The following is a 15,023-nucleotide window of genomic DNA, read 5'->3' as shown; positions in this document are numbered from 1 at the left end:
GGCTATTGGACCGGCCTGCACTATAGCTGATGCAGGAGCATCACCGATAATGGATTATATTTTTGGAATTGATAGTTTGTGGGATGTCAGATGGGGGCAATGCCTATTTTTAATACTATATTTTTAGCACTGTTGGCTAGGGACGGACAGATTTTTAATTTGTTTTCAGAGGTGTTTCAACCTATTTTCGATAAAAAAGAAGAGGGTTGCAGATATAAAAACAGGATGTTATGAAATTTTGGGAGAGAAGATTAGACTTTAGAATCATGGTTTTGGTGTCCAAAAAGGAGTCTTTGGCATTGCAAGAAGATATAATTTTGTATTGGGTCTGGTTGTCAGTTCGTTGGGAAATATTAGAATTGTTAGTAAATCTTGTAGTAGGTTTTATCTTGTTTTGAGTAAGTAAATTTTTCAGGTCGCTTATCTGATCATATGAGGAGTTATGGAGTGGTGTATGTCTAGTTAGTTCAATAAAATGTTATTAGGATTTTAAGGTGTAAATGTGTTTTTGTTTAAATTTTGTGTTTGGCTCCCTTTCATTGGGTACTTGGTCCTTGCTTGCATCAATTGGTATCAGAGCAAGGTGATCCTTGATTGAGTGTGTGAGAAGAGCTCTATAGTGTTGGAAAAGATATGCTAATGAATTTTAGACGAGGTGCTAGTAGACGGCGTGGGAGAGCTGAAGCATCCAGAACTGCAGATTTAGCTCAAGGAATGAGAGAGAGATTAGGAAGATTGGCTGCAATAGAGGCAGCTCAAAGAAGGGGAGTTCATCTTGAAGTAAGTGATGAAGAAGGTGAAGTGACTTGAGAAACTCAAAGACATGAAGAAGTGGTAGATGCTGCAGAGACCAGATTTCTTAAAGCCATCACAAAGATTGGAGGTACACCTAGATCAGATATACCATATTATAATGGAAGCTTGAATGGTGAAGAAAAGGCCATGCAGCTTTATGGTGGGACTATGTACAGATTGAAAGACAAAGAAAAGCGAAAGAGAATCTAAAAGCTGGAGCAAAATGGTGTTGAAGTCGAAGGCCAAATTCTTACCTTTAGACTATCAGTTGAGTTTATTCAAAAGGTTACAAAACTTGAGACAAAGGGAAACAGATATAAAGGAATATACTGAAGAGTTCTACAAACTCACTATAAGGGTTGGACATGTAGAAGATGACCCAGAAAAAATAGGAAGGTATGTGAATGGACTATGTTTAAATATTCAAGATGAAATTACTTTGTTGAACTTTAGAAGCATAGAGGAAGCCTATCAAAGTGCTTTAAAGGTAGAAGAGAAGTTATCTAGAAGGCAGCAAGGAACAACAAGCATGTGAAGAAGAAATCAGTAGTTCACAAAATAATGATTTCATTCAAGGTGCAAGAGGAAGAGGAGATTTTTCGAGGAAGAGGTAGAAGAAGAGGTTAGGCACAGGGCATTTGAATGTCCTCAAGTAGAACAAAACAATAGTTAAAAGAGTGTGGCTAGAAATCATGTTGCACAAGCAGATGCAGAAAGTGTTGCATCACCTCAACAAATAGAAGAATCAGAACAAGGAGAAGCATTAATGTTCAAGAGAGTGTTATTAAAAACAGAGAAAGAAAAGCAAGATCCTGAACAAAGATGTTTATTTAAGACTGTGTGTAAATCAGGTGGAAAGTGCTGCAAGGTATTTGTAGATAGTGGTAGTACAGATAATTTGGTGTCACAAGAAATGGCAGAGAACCTGAAATTGAAAAGGACAAAGTATCCCAATCCTTCTTGGTTCCAAAAAGGTCATCAGCTGTTGGTAAGTGAACAAAGTTTGGTTAGTTTTCAAATTGGAAATTACAAAGATGAAGTTATGTGTGATATAATGCCCATGGATTCTTGACATATTCTTTTGGGTAGACCCTGACAATTTGATAGAGAGGCTATGTATGGTGGAAGAAAAAATACAAATACTATTTTTAAGGATGGAAATAAATTTACTCTAAGCTCATTGACGGAAAAATTTGAAATAGAAGGTAGTCCTATTGTGTGTTTGAGCATGGAGAAAGGATTATTGAAGGCAACAAAAGAGATTGGGAGTAACCCACATGAAGTAGATAATGGCAAGGAGAGGAGTGGTATTGAAGGTAAGAATACATTTTTCAAAGAGGTGAAAGAATGCTCAATAGAGGGCACTAAATATGATAACCTCAAGAGTAAAATACAGAAATTTTCAGTTGTAGATTTGGTATTTGCTCGTATATAGAAGGAGAGATGTATGAAAGTGATTCATGATGAGTTGGAAAGTATTGGGACTATGTGACATCCTTAAGAAATTCGCAGTAGATGTTTATAAAATAAGGCTTCGAGAAGGAGTAAATATTTCACCAATTTTTAAAGCAAAAGATTTGGATCCTTATTATGAAGGACAAACAAGTGCATAAATAAATGAGTGTTCAGTTATACAAATAGATGAGCAAATGAAGAAGACTAAAATGAAAGTAGGCAAGGAATGTAGATTAATGTAGAAAAGTTGAAAGGATGAAGTTCTTTGGATCAAAGGCAAAGATGGGATTTTAGTCCCAAGATTCTTCAAATGTTCAAAGTATGAAATTATGGAACTTTTCTTTCTACCTAGAGAGTGTGATGCAGGAGCATCACCGACAATGAATTCTGTTTTTGGAATTGACATTTTGTGGGATGTCAGATGGGGGCATTAGATGGGGCAGTGTCTATTTTTAGCACTGTTGGCTGGTGCAGGTACAAGGACAAATATTTAATTTGTTTTCAGAGGTGTTTCAACCTATTTAGGGTAAAAAAGGAGAGGGCTGCAGATATAAAAAGAGGATGTTATGGAATTTTCAGGAAGAAGATAGACTTTAGAATCATAGTTTTGGTGTCCGAAAATGAGTCTTTAGTTTTGGTGTCCGAAAATGAGTCTTTGGCATTGCAAGAAGATATAGTTTTGTGTTGGGTCTGGTTGTCAATTTGTTGGAAATAATTAGAATTGTTAGTAAATATTGTAGTAGGTTTTATCTTGCTTTAAGTAAGTGAATTTTTCAGGTCATTTATCTGATCATATGAGGAGAAATGGAGTGATGTATGTCTTATTAGTTCAATTAAATGTCATCGAGATTTTAAGGTGTAAATGTGTTTTTTTTTAATTCTGTGTTTGGCTGCCTTTCATTGGGCACCTGGTCCTTCCTTGCATCAATAGCCAACTTGATGCAATTCCATTTACAATAGGATACAGATCACTATGCCTTTGCAATTGAAGTGACTCTATTCCTAGCTTGTTAAGTTTAAAACGTTTGTAGAAATTGTTGTTGGTGCCAATCTTGAACTTCTTTAAGAATAAAAACTACTGCATCATTTGTATGCAATATCTTGATGGACATTCATTTCCATTTTCTTAAAAAAGTTTTAAATTGAAACAATTTTAAAAAACATTCATCAAATTGTAGTGTAATAGTTGATTCATTCACTTGTTTAAGAACATTAATTTTGTTTCTATTTAATTGATTTTTTTTATATTACACCAAGTCAGCCTTTCTTATGAGACAACATATCTATGTGGGTGTTTACTTTATCACTGTGAGCGTCTTGTGCTATAAATTTGTTGTTGATCATTTCATTCTTAGTGAGAATTTCCAGTTTAAATTTCATTACCATTGCAGTAGTATTTCCTCTTATTGATAATTATATACAATTTAAAGTTCAATGTGATTGTGTACATGCTCATAAAAGTAGTACTTTATGCAAGTAAAATATGGCTGATAAGAGGATTAATGTACCTTCCTCATTCCTAAGGCAAGTTCCACTTCCACATAATTGAGAATGACCCCATTGCATTCAATTTTGGTTTAAATAGAAGCATGGGGAATCAGATTCAGCTAGATAATTATTTCTGAGAATTTGTCCATTGCTGACTTAGTTGAAATGGATGCCATAGGCGGAATCATTTGTTGGGATGCACCTGTTACCCACATTTAGTTTTGGCTTGATGAACTTTTGTTCACACCCCAACTTACCACTAGGCTACAGACTGTCTAATGGAGTGATAATTGTTTCTTAAATACATATTAGAACAAGATTCATCTTACTGTACCATACTAACATATTAGAAGAGATGAAAGACGAGACACTATACAACATTGTGTTCCCTCTAGTCGGGGGTAAAAGGGGTATTGATTACTCAACTCTGCATCTTATATGAACATTCTTACAAAGGAAGCCTGACTTGGAATTTTGATAGCATGATGTTTCCGAACATTTCACCTCCTTTGGAAATTCAAGGTTGTAATAGAGTATGCAAACAATATCGCAAAGAAAACAGGGAAAATTACAAGGACTGTACCAACAACACTTAAAAAGTCATGGTCATATCCAAAGTAATCTTCCAGGAAAGTACGAATGGGCTTCTCTATGCCATCAACTGTAATATTTTTGTCTAGATCTCCATATTGTGAAGTGGTGAGTGCAGTCAATGTCCATGACGTTGGGCAGATCCAGTAGTACCACTGCCACCATTTTGGAAGATCCTGAATAACAAAACAACATTTTAGAATGAAATTTTTTGCCGGAAGACATTTACCAAATCATTTTTTCTTGATGATGACTTTGGTAGCTAACTCAAAATGTTGGACCCAAACAAATATGCATGTTATCCAGAAAAGCTTTGGCAAATCAACTTTTATTTTTTAAAGATCAATGATATTTCTCAGGCAAGAGAACATATGGTGAGTTATTCTTATATATTTCTACAAGTCTAAAATTAAAGTTGAGGAATAACTGTAATGTTCATTAAAAGCAATATAGGGAAAGCCACTAAAATAAAATTAACAACCAAAACTCACCGGTCTTGGAATGAGGAACCCAGAGAAGAGATTGAAAAGATTGTAGAAAGCTGATGCAACAACTGCAGCAACTTGGAAATTTGGAGTAATCGAAACAGCCAACATTCCATAAAACGTGAAGTACAAGAAGGTGAAAAACATGGTGAATATGTACCAGAAAAATTTCACCACAGACAATTGAAATCCAATCATGAAATAAGTGATCAGTCCATACATCACTGTCTGTAAGAATATGTAGGGAATTTCAATGACAATCTGAAACACACAAAATGATGTAACTTAGGTTCCATTGTGGTTATTGACCTGACTAAGATATCAGATACAATTGGTTTAATGAAAACTTTATTAAATTGAAAATTCCTTCAGTTTTATTATTGTTAGTTGCCTATAGGCTACGCCCTACGCTGACCCAAACAGGATATTGATTTCCATTTTAAATGCAAGATGCTAGTTTCAGTTACTTGCCTGTGACAGAGCATAGGGTAAAGGAGAGTACATTCCAGCTGCTTTCTCCCTATAAAACACTGTACGTTCTACAGCCACAATGGGTTGCACTACAGAGGAATTAGTTATGCCGAGAAACAATGTTGAACCATATAAAGCTCCCATGACAGTGAACAAGTCATCTTGAGCATGTCTGTAACAAATGCAGTTATAAACATTAAAGGTCATTTTTTAAGCTATGTAATTTAATATAAAGCCCAATAACTGAATACTAATGGTATAGATTATTCATAAAGGGGCTTGTATTCATATGTAAATGAAAATTTTACATACATTTTTGTGCCAAGCTGCCAGTAGATGGTACCGAAAAATAGTGCTGATATAAATGTAAAGAACAAGCGGACTAAATTGTAATCAGGGCTTCTCCAATATGTCCAGTGTTGCTTCCATAGACAGGCAATGAATTGGGCCCAAGGAGGTTGTGAAAACTGAGTTGGGAAGTGAAGATCTCTGGCCCCTTGGACTGGCATGGATAATTGCTTCACTAGCTCTAAATTATGCCTATTAAAATTACCAGTAACACATCAAAAATCAATACATTGATACATCAAAATTAGAAAATTAGGGGTTCTTGAAATATGTGGATTTTGTGAAAGGTCCAGTTCCCAAAAGGATGTTATAACTGTCAACGAGACTTCTCTTTAAAGACTAAAGTATGTCAGAAAAAAAGATACTAAATAGTCATAATCCCTTTTATATAACAAATTCAATCTCTCATCAAGACAAATCTTGAGACTTAGAAGCTAAAGATCTTGGACTGGGTTTGTACTTACTCATGAAGAGATGACTTCATATAAATTTCAGCAAAATCTATACCAAGTCGCTGTTCCGCAGATGCAGAGCTGATCTCTAACATCCATGTTGCAGGGTTACACTTATCCTTGATCCTTGCTACACCATGAATAGCCTGAACAGAACATTCAAATTATTGGGGTTACAAAATAGGAATAAAATGGGAAGATTGATTTCTTAGACAGCAGCAAATTGAACATATTCATACCTGGAAATATTCTATGACATTGATTGAATGGCGACCTAAAGGACCAGCATATATAATTTGACCCCTTTGTTTCATCAACAACAACTGAATAAAAGGAAACAACTTAAGATTGTTAGGAAAAGTAAATTCCAGAAGATGTTACACTTCGTAATTTGTTGCATTCCAACAAAAAATATGCTTGCACCCATGATTTTGAAGCACTAAAAAGGTTTTAAAAACGTTTATTAATGTGAAATATGTTCTCCCTAGTCTGTACACTCTAGTAACACATACTTATTATCTTTCCAAGCTAATGATGGTCTGTATGTGCATTTGTGTGCAAAAAATTTCTAACTCAGAAAAAATATAACTGAAGAAACAAGGAAGGCAGAAGGCCTGGAGGTCTAAGATCATTGGTTGAGAGTAAGAAATTCATATATAGGTTCTCTTCACAACCCAACCATGATAATATGCATAGTGGCTCATTGTTACATATTTATAATTTGTACATAGTGGAGTGTGATCCAAAAAGTTGATGAAAAATCTCCAACACAATCAAATCGAGAAACAATATTGAACAACTTGTACCTAGTTTGATATTATAGAGGAACAAAATCTTCAACTAGTAGGATATACCACTTCATTTAGAACAAACTTAACTTTTTTGAATAATTGAAATATTATGTCCATTAAACTATCCCACTAATATAACTCACCTCATCAAATGCTTCAAAAATGTCAATGCTTGGTTGATGGATCGTACAGACAACAGTTCTTCCTGTGTCCACAGTATTTCTAACAGCACGCATCACTATTGCTGCTGCTCGAGCATCTAGGCCAGAAGTTGGTTCATCCATAAATATGATAGAAGGATTGGCAACAAGTTCTACAGCAATGGTTAGTCTCTTCCTTTGCTCTGTTGACAGACCACTCACACCAGGAAGACCCACCATTGTGTCTTTCAAGTTATCCAGCTCTACAAGCTCCATCACTTCATCAACAAACATCTGCCAAAACTGACAACATGTTAGAATTGTGAGTTTTTATCTGCAGTGTAGTATCATTGTCAGGTTAGTTTTGGATTCAACTGCATAAGGATTTCTGTTCTGACATTTGGAATCCACAACTAGACTTACAATCAGGGATAAGAAGCATATGCTTCAGTTAATGCAATCACAATGTTAAAAAAACCCTTGATGCAGTTGAATCCAAAAATACCATTCTATCATCTCTAGATATGGTTTGCAATCTACTCTTAAGATCTAAAATCGTCATAGTTTCTTTTTTAGTTTATTTCTTACCTGTTTACTCTTGTCATCTATTTCTGGGGAGAGGCGCATATAGGCAGAAAACAGTACAGATTCTCTTACAGTAATCTGAGGAGAGTGAATGTCAGTTTGTTCACAGTAACCTGAAACTCGAGCAAAAGTCTCCTGAACCTTTGGAAAGCCAGAGATGCATATATCTCCCTCAATATACCCTCCTGTCTTCCTTCCAGAGAGCACGTCCATGAGTGTTGTTTTCCCAGCTCCACTGATACCCATCAAGGCAGTGAGAACACCTGGCCTAAAAGCTCCTGTTATGTCTTTTAAGAGTTGAAGTCTCTTCTCTGTAGCTCCTAAGGCTTTCATTTCCTTTTACACAAGAACAAAGAGAAGTTACTATGACTAGTATAGCTTGTATAATATAGGATGTGGCTGCTTAAAATTATCCATACCAAGTTCACATAAAACAAATTATCCACAGAGGTTTTCATACCGATGTCATGTCAACAAAGTACTGCACATCTCTAAAGGATATGGTAAGTGGATGGAAAGGCAAGATCATTCCTTGCTTAGCTTGCTTTGTAGGTATATCATGAACCACATTGTGTCTTCTCGATTCACTTGAGAGGTTATCTATTTGGACTTCCACTAAACACATAAATACATTAAATGGGCACCATTTTAGTCTTTGAACAGCTAATCAAACAATAATTCTTATTGTTGGGCATATATTGAATTAGCAGGAGGCAAATTGATTCAGCAATAGCAAGTAGTATTCTAGACAAGTGCAGTTAGAAAAAAATGTACCCTCTGTACAGCTCAATTGCATGTTTTGATCAGTAAAAGCATCTCCCTCTGTCTTTTGTATTTCTGCAAGTTTTTCTTCTGTAATAACTACATGTGCCTTCTCAATAGCTGTATAGGAATAGAAGTTTCAGGCCGATTTATAAGTCGCAGGAAATCTAAATTAAAATTTGTTTCCAGCAGGGAGTTCAACCTTACAGAATAGAGGACTTACGATTCAAATAGGTCAAGGCAACTGTCAACAAAATATTGAAGAGAACTGTGAAGCCAACCAAAGCGCCCACAGAAATCCAATAGAAATGAGCTTCCTTGAGGAGACCCCTACTCTCTAGCACATGGAGGCCTATACTTGTGTTTGAAGAGTAGGGCTGCGAACATCAAGCAACAGAGATAAAATAAATTAACTAGCATAGAAGTCAATTGTTGCAAACGAGATCAAGATATATATGCTAAGTACTACAATAGACCGGTGGAAGCTAAGAAACCTTAGAATCTATCAGAACAGCAGCATACTATATCTACCTTTTGCCAGCGGGGAGCAAGAAATTCATTGACTGAGATTGCTGTTTCTGCATAGGCTAATGGTGAGACCCAGTAACCCCATATCCACCATTTTGGAATGGAAGCTGTAAAGAAATACTTACAATTCTCAATTACTTTACCACTCCATTCTTAAAACTATATAGAAATTTCATAACTTTTTGAAATTCAATCAAACAATAGAAATCATAAACCAGCTTTACTTGTTGGAATGATAAATCCACTAAGAATGAAGATGATCAATAGACAGAATGAGCCTCCAGTGTTAGATATGACCATGGTACGACAGATCCCAGCGATAAGACGAAATAGTGATGATGACACTTGATGCAGACAAAAGAGGACTAAGAATTGCCTAAAAAACCTGTGGCAGCCAACATTGTCAATCAACTTTTATTCGTATATGTATATGATGTTCTCTAGCATTGGCTTTGAATCACCTAGACTGAAGAACAGTCTCCCTTAAACTTATTCACTAAAACCTTTTCCCCAAATATTTTTTAGGCAAGGGGGCCCTTTAATAGCATCAGGCTGCTCCCCTCAAATAAATTGAGCCAAACCCCATACTTTTTGGTAAGCTAGGAATTCGCAAAGAGGATAAAAGCATCATCCATGCAGACATACATCCGCAAACACTTTAGATAGGTTCTCAGTAGAAATGTTTACTGTACCTGCTAGCTTCAGGGGCAAAACCAATAACATAGTAAGATAAGGCAGTCCAAACAAATGATTCGAACACTGCTAGAGGAATTTTCAGTAGACATGTTGGAATGGTATATGTCCATGCTGGGTAGAATAGAAGGTCTCTTTGCTTGAAAAATACAGGAAGCCGAGCCATAGTCATTGCAATTTCAGCATAGCCGTTGAACATAATAATAATGAGTGAGAAGAACAGAGCACCCAAGTAATAATTTCCATGTAGTACATCAATTTTCATTCTCGTTCGAATGAAAACCGACATCGTAATGCAGGCCACCACAACCATCTGCCAAAAAATGAGCGGAGCAGATAATTGTATTCAATAGATTTAGTTTCTATCTTTCTACAAGAATAAAAGGAAAACTACATGAGAATCCCAGTTGTGCAAGGGAAGGATAAATCACCTGAACAAACATGAAGACATAAAGGAAAGAGTTTCGCTTCATAAGTAGCCATTCACGATCAAAACAAACTTTCAGAAGCTCAAACTTGCTTATTGAATATTTATTGAAGGATAATGCAGCTTTGTGACATGAAGTCTTATCATAGGGTATTGAAAGCTCTTCAACAAGATTTTTTCCCATATAGAACTGGTTAAATTTCTCTGTAAATTGTTTCACAGTAACATATTGATATTGTTCCCTGTCAGCAGTCCAGTACTGTTCTTGGTCTTTTCGGGATGTAACCTGATATGAAGACACAGAGATTTAAGCTAAAAGCAGAAGAATGATGTCACAGATTTAATAATTCTATAAAACACAAGGTCGTATAATTTTTAACCTCTTGCAGGAAATCTGCAATGGATTTTCGTTCAGGACATCTAAAACCACAGCCCTCAAAGAATTCGAGAACATGTTGCCGAGGCCCTTGATATACTATTTGCCCTTCTGATAATAAAATAATGTCATCAAATAGTTCAAAGGTCTCTGGTGCAGGCTGAAGAAGTGACATCAAAATAGTGCCTTTCATTATATGCACAAACTGCTGAAGGCATTTGACAACCTGAAAGGTTGTTGAGCTATCCAGACCAGTTGATATATCATCCATAAACAATGTCTTCATTGGACTGACAAGCATTTCACCTACAACACACAATTGAGGATCAGCTACAAGGCCAACAATGGGAGACAAATGGAAATATAAGATCAAAAAATAGTAGTTAGATTTCTTCAACTTCCAAGTCCATGTGATTAGAATGTTATTTCTAGAATGACCTGTGTCTGAGGATTTTTTAATCACCTCACATGATTCATCATCATGATCAGAAATAGTTTGAGAGTTTTGGCCACTTGTTCAATCCTGACAGACTTTGAAAAATCGGTACGATAAATGATTTCATAATATTGGTTTCTTTTGAAGGTAACATATTCATTTCACACCTATTTACAGGACAGCATTCTTAAAGCCAAGAAATACCAAAAATTCAAATATTAAATATCCTTTTCAAGATATAAGAGAAATTTGTTAACATTTTGATTACAGTATACATAACACAGGAAATAAATGTTTTAGAGTGTGAAAATCCTACCTGTTGTGACTCTCTTTTTCTGCCCGCCAGAAATTCCCCTTTGCATGGCATCACCAATTATGGTGTCTGCGCAGACATCCAAGCCCAGAATCTACAAAATTAATGAAATTAGGCAGAAGTAAAGTGAAAGCATTCTCTTTAGAAATGTGTATAAGTGCTTAAAATGTTCTTGCTTCTTATGACCTTTCTGTGGCGAGTTCGAATTACAAAAGAGGTTTGCTTAATTGTTTATGGTTCTTACCTTTAAGATATAGTCTGTTTGAAGGCTTCCTTTCAAACCTTCAATTGAAGTTCCCTGCATGAAACTACTAATCAGCTTAAGGTGATCATATATTTTCAGTAAAACTGAATACAATACAAATAAGAGGTTGGTGTCCCCTACTTTTAAAAATGAGTCAATATCTGCCTCTGGAAGGATCCCTGCTTCTTTCTCTCTTTCAATGAGTTCCAATAGAAGGTCTGCATATAAATGATAAAAACTTATATTTTGTGTAGAGACATCCAACAACCTTTCAGAAATATATATTGTGTTCATGTAGTCAAGTTTGCAAGATGAGAAAAACTCAACAAAACTTACAGCAAAGAATTACACACCATATCTGGTGCCAACTCCTTGACAGTAAGATGAGAAATTAAGTGTTTCTCTGGTTGTCATCTCTGCAATATGTACATCATTCTGACTTATATATGCTGATGTCTTCTGTGGAATAAATTCGTGAAGTTGGTGTCCATTATAAGTAATGTGGCCCTCACACTGTGTAAGCAGATAGTTGTAGTCAGGAACGCCTGTGGGGGTTACTTTGTAAAACATTTTCAAAACACTAGAGTTCCATGTTCATAGGATTCCAAATGTCAACCCTTACTTTTAGAACTTGTCACTACCTCCTATTCTTGGAAACTATTCTACACTAATAAACCCTAGTATTACTATGCTTAAGAGCTAGAGGTGTGTCCTTGATTCCTTCAATCTTTATACCATTTCAAGATTGAAGGAACAAGTTGATAATAGAACTGACCTTGAGCGATCTATCCAAAGCCCCAGAGAGTGCCTGCAGCAAGGTCGATTTTCCAGAACCAGGTGGACCTAGCAGAAGTGCCATCCTGCATAAGACATCACAAATTAAGTTCTCAGGGATTCATAAAAGGATCCATGTTAATTGGCTCAAACAACTTGTATATTTTATAATCCGTTGAAAATATCATGTGGTTCATACTACATGTATGCTTTCAATGTGCCTGTCAACTTGTCAAGTGGCACCCCTAATGTGGGTAGACAGTGCCAGAGAGCATACGAGTAACCCCAGTGGTCTCCACAAACAATATGTGTGTACGTGTACACAAATATATCCACAAACAGAAGAACATGTGTATACTTGTCCACATGGCCATATAAATTTGCAAACATTAAATTCTACTCACCTGGAAGGTTTGATGATGCCATTTATGTTTTTCAAAATCGTCAAACTAGTTCTCTTTGTTGGAGACAAATATATAAATTCCAAGAATCTCTGATATCAGAGCAAAGAGAAAAACAGTTAGACTTGGAAACTAGAGGATATATAAATAGTTTAATGCAAAAGCTGTATTTTGGATCTAATGATCCCACAATAAAGAAAAGCATGGAGGACTCACATCAATAGCATTTCTAGCAGCATTCCAAAGCGTTGGAAGAGCTCTTCCACCAACATAGCACACAGCCTTCACTTTAAGGTTTTCAAACCGGACTTCCACTGTAGGCAGAGAGAGACCTACTCTGTTAACCATATTATACAGACTTCAGATAAAGAATTGTATGCAAACTCCACTTTGCAGCATGATCAATGTACCAAAAGGTTGGGAGAAAAAATCTAACTAGTATTTTTGGAACCTAAATACAAACTTTGGTAAATTAAAGTGTACTCAGTAAGAGGATTGAACACAACTTTTTCAAACATACGTTTTGAAATAAATTGCAAATAATCTCAAAACTGTAATGAATATAAGCTTGCCTGACTACAAAATATGTACAAACAGTTCTCAGCAACTACATCCATATTACTACATCATTTGTTCTTAGAAGTCAGTCCTATATGTCAAGATAACCAAATGGCTAGCTGAAATCTTAGGGAAAATAGAGTATACAACTACAATGCACACAAGTTCTAATAGTAATTTGTATTTCAGTAGTCCTTGGACTCCTCCACCATTTAAATGTTGACCTCATTGAAAGAGATATAAGTAGAGACAAACTATCAACGAAGGAAAGCACCGATTACTTAAAACTATAATGTACAATTATTACTATCAAAATGCATCAAAAGAAATTCAATGAAAGATACACCAAGAAAAGGAACACAGAGACCTGTCTATCCGTCTTCTAAGTTTCTGCAGCAACTCATCATTGTCTTCTTCCGGAAATTGAATCAACCTATCCATCAATCTCTGCCTTTCTTGGGGTCCTAAATCAGAGACATGAATCCGTGTATAAGCCAGACCTCCTTCCCTCTTATTTTCCTCCAAAATGGCAGTTCTCAGGCGGTCACAAGTTGGGAGCTTCTGAATGGCCAACGATTCTTTCACGACTTCGTCATTAACATCATTAACACCACAGTAAAAGTCACCAGACTCATCACAAGGGCGGAGGGTATTTTGATCAACACTTGCCATGCTTTTCTCAAAGATTTGACAAAACACGAAAGAAAAACTGAATTGAATCCAGAAAATACCCAATAACAGCGACAAGGAATCTATTTATGAATCCTAGTTAGTATGCATTTCCTTCGCTGTGAATGCACCTGCACGAATAGGCACTGTTGGACAGAGTTTTTCTTTGGGGTACTTGTAAAACTTTTTCTCAATTCTCAGAACTCTTTAAGAACTGAGGCCAGCTTCTAGTCAACACCTGTAACCCCTTTCCATTAATTAAATCTAAGCTAAAATCAAACTGGCTTGAATCCAACACTGGGACACCCAATAACAGTAACAAGGCTCATATACAGTTTCTTGATTGAGTGTTCTTTCACTGTTGATGCATTCAACGTGGGACAAAATTTCTTGATGAAGTCCTTGCAGAACTTAAACTTGATTCATAAAACTATTCAAAATTGCAACTAGCTTCTGATCAACACATACCATGCTTCTTCACAAAAGCAATCAAAACTGATTTGAATCCCACGCTGAGATACTCAATAACAACAACAAGTCTCGTATATGCTTGTCCTAATTGATGTAGCAATCTTTCACTGGAAGTGTATCCATCAACAAGGCTCGTATTTGATAATCCTAATTGATATAGCCATTCTTTCACTGTAATTGTATCCTAATTGGTAATGAACGTAGGACAAATTGGGGATAATTGCAGAACTGGTTTCCACTCAATTCATATAACTTTTGAAGACTAGAATGATCAACACCCACTGATTTCATATAAATTTTGAAGACTAGGATGATCAACACCCACTGAATTTATATAGCTTTTGAAGACTAGAATGATCAACACCCACTAAGTTTTGCTCTGAATTAATTATTTAACCAACACAAAATCTGATCTGAATCTGACACTGTGACACGCCATAACAACAAGGATCTCAAATGATATCTAGTGCCAACATTTGGAGTGAATCCCAATCAATAGCTCTTCTCTTGCTGGAAAAAGAATACCATTTTGGGGTGCTCTAATAAAACATCTACCCAAATTACATTAGCTTTATAAAACTAAATCAACACCTTAAGTTTTAACTGCAGATGACTGTCAAGACTCAAGAGTCAACTATAGGCCATCAAGGTAATCATGGAGACTTCCATCCGGTTTGGGTAAAGCAGTTTGAAATGACAAGCTCTTCTAATTTAGAATAAGATCAAGTTTCAGAGACAATCAACTCTGGATTTTATTACTTTTATATACT

At 35.9% G+C, this 15,023-nt stretch overlaps 1 protein-coding gene across 2 annotated transcripts; it reads right to left on the bottom strand.

The window, feature by feature from the left end:
- Positions 1-3,720: 3,720 nt before the first annotated feature.
- LOC131076777 (ABC transporter G family member 36) lies at positions 3,721-14,560 on the bottom strand. Of its 2 annotated transcripts, XM_058014094.2 has the most exons (24): positions 13,481-14,560; positions 12,772-12,892; positions 12,559-12,647; positions 12,156-12,240; positions 11,734-11,893; positions 11,522-11,598; positions 11,381-11,434; positions 11,140-11,230; positions 10,392-10,693; positions 10,016-10,297; positions 9,584-9,897; positions 9,116-9,276; positions 8,895-8,998; positions 8,587-8,740; positions 8,376-8,483; positions 8,062-8,216; positions 7,605-7,937; positions 7,020-7,310; positions 6,325-6,408; positions 6,098-6,231; positions 5,598-5,825; positions 5,286-5,457; positions 4,821-5,075; positions 3,721-4,505 (listed from the first exon to the last, which is right to left on the bottom strand). In XM_058014094.2, exons 1-24 carry the CDS (start codon positions 13,783-13,785, stop codon positions 4,239-4,241), a joined length of 4,326 nt encoding a protein of 1,441 aa, XP_057870077.1. In that variant the 5' UTR covers positions 13,786-14,560; the 3' UTR covers positions 3,721-4,238. The 2 variants fall into 2 exon arrangements, with proteins under 2 accessions (XP_057870077.1, XP_057870079.1); XM_058014096.2 differs by lacking the exons at positions 12,156-12,240; positions 12,559-12,647; positions 12,772-12,892; positions 13,481-14,560 and having other exon boundaries at positions 3,723-4,505; positions 11,717-11,735.
- Between the last annotated feature and the right edge of the window lie 463 nt (positions 14,561-15,023).

This window comes from Cryptomeria japonica, chromosome 11, assembly GCF_030272615.1.
Source record: "Cryptomeria japonica chromosome 11, Sugi_1.0, whole genome shotgun sequence".
NCBI classification, from domain to species: Eukaryota; Viridiplantae; Streptophyta; class Pinopsida; order Cupressales; family Cupressaceae; genus Cryptomeria; species Cryptomeria japonica.
The sequence above is the reverse complement of the archived record's forward strand: the minus strand, read 5'-3'. Positions and strand labels throughout refer to the sequence as shown.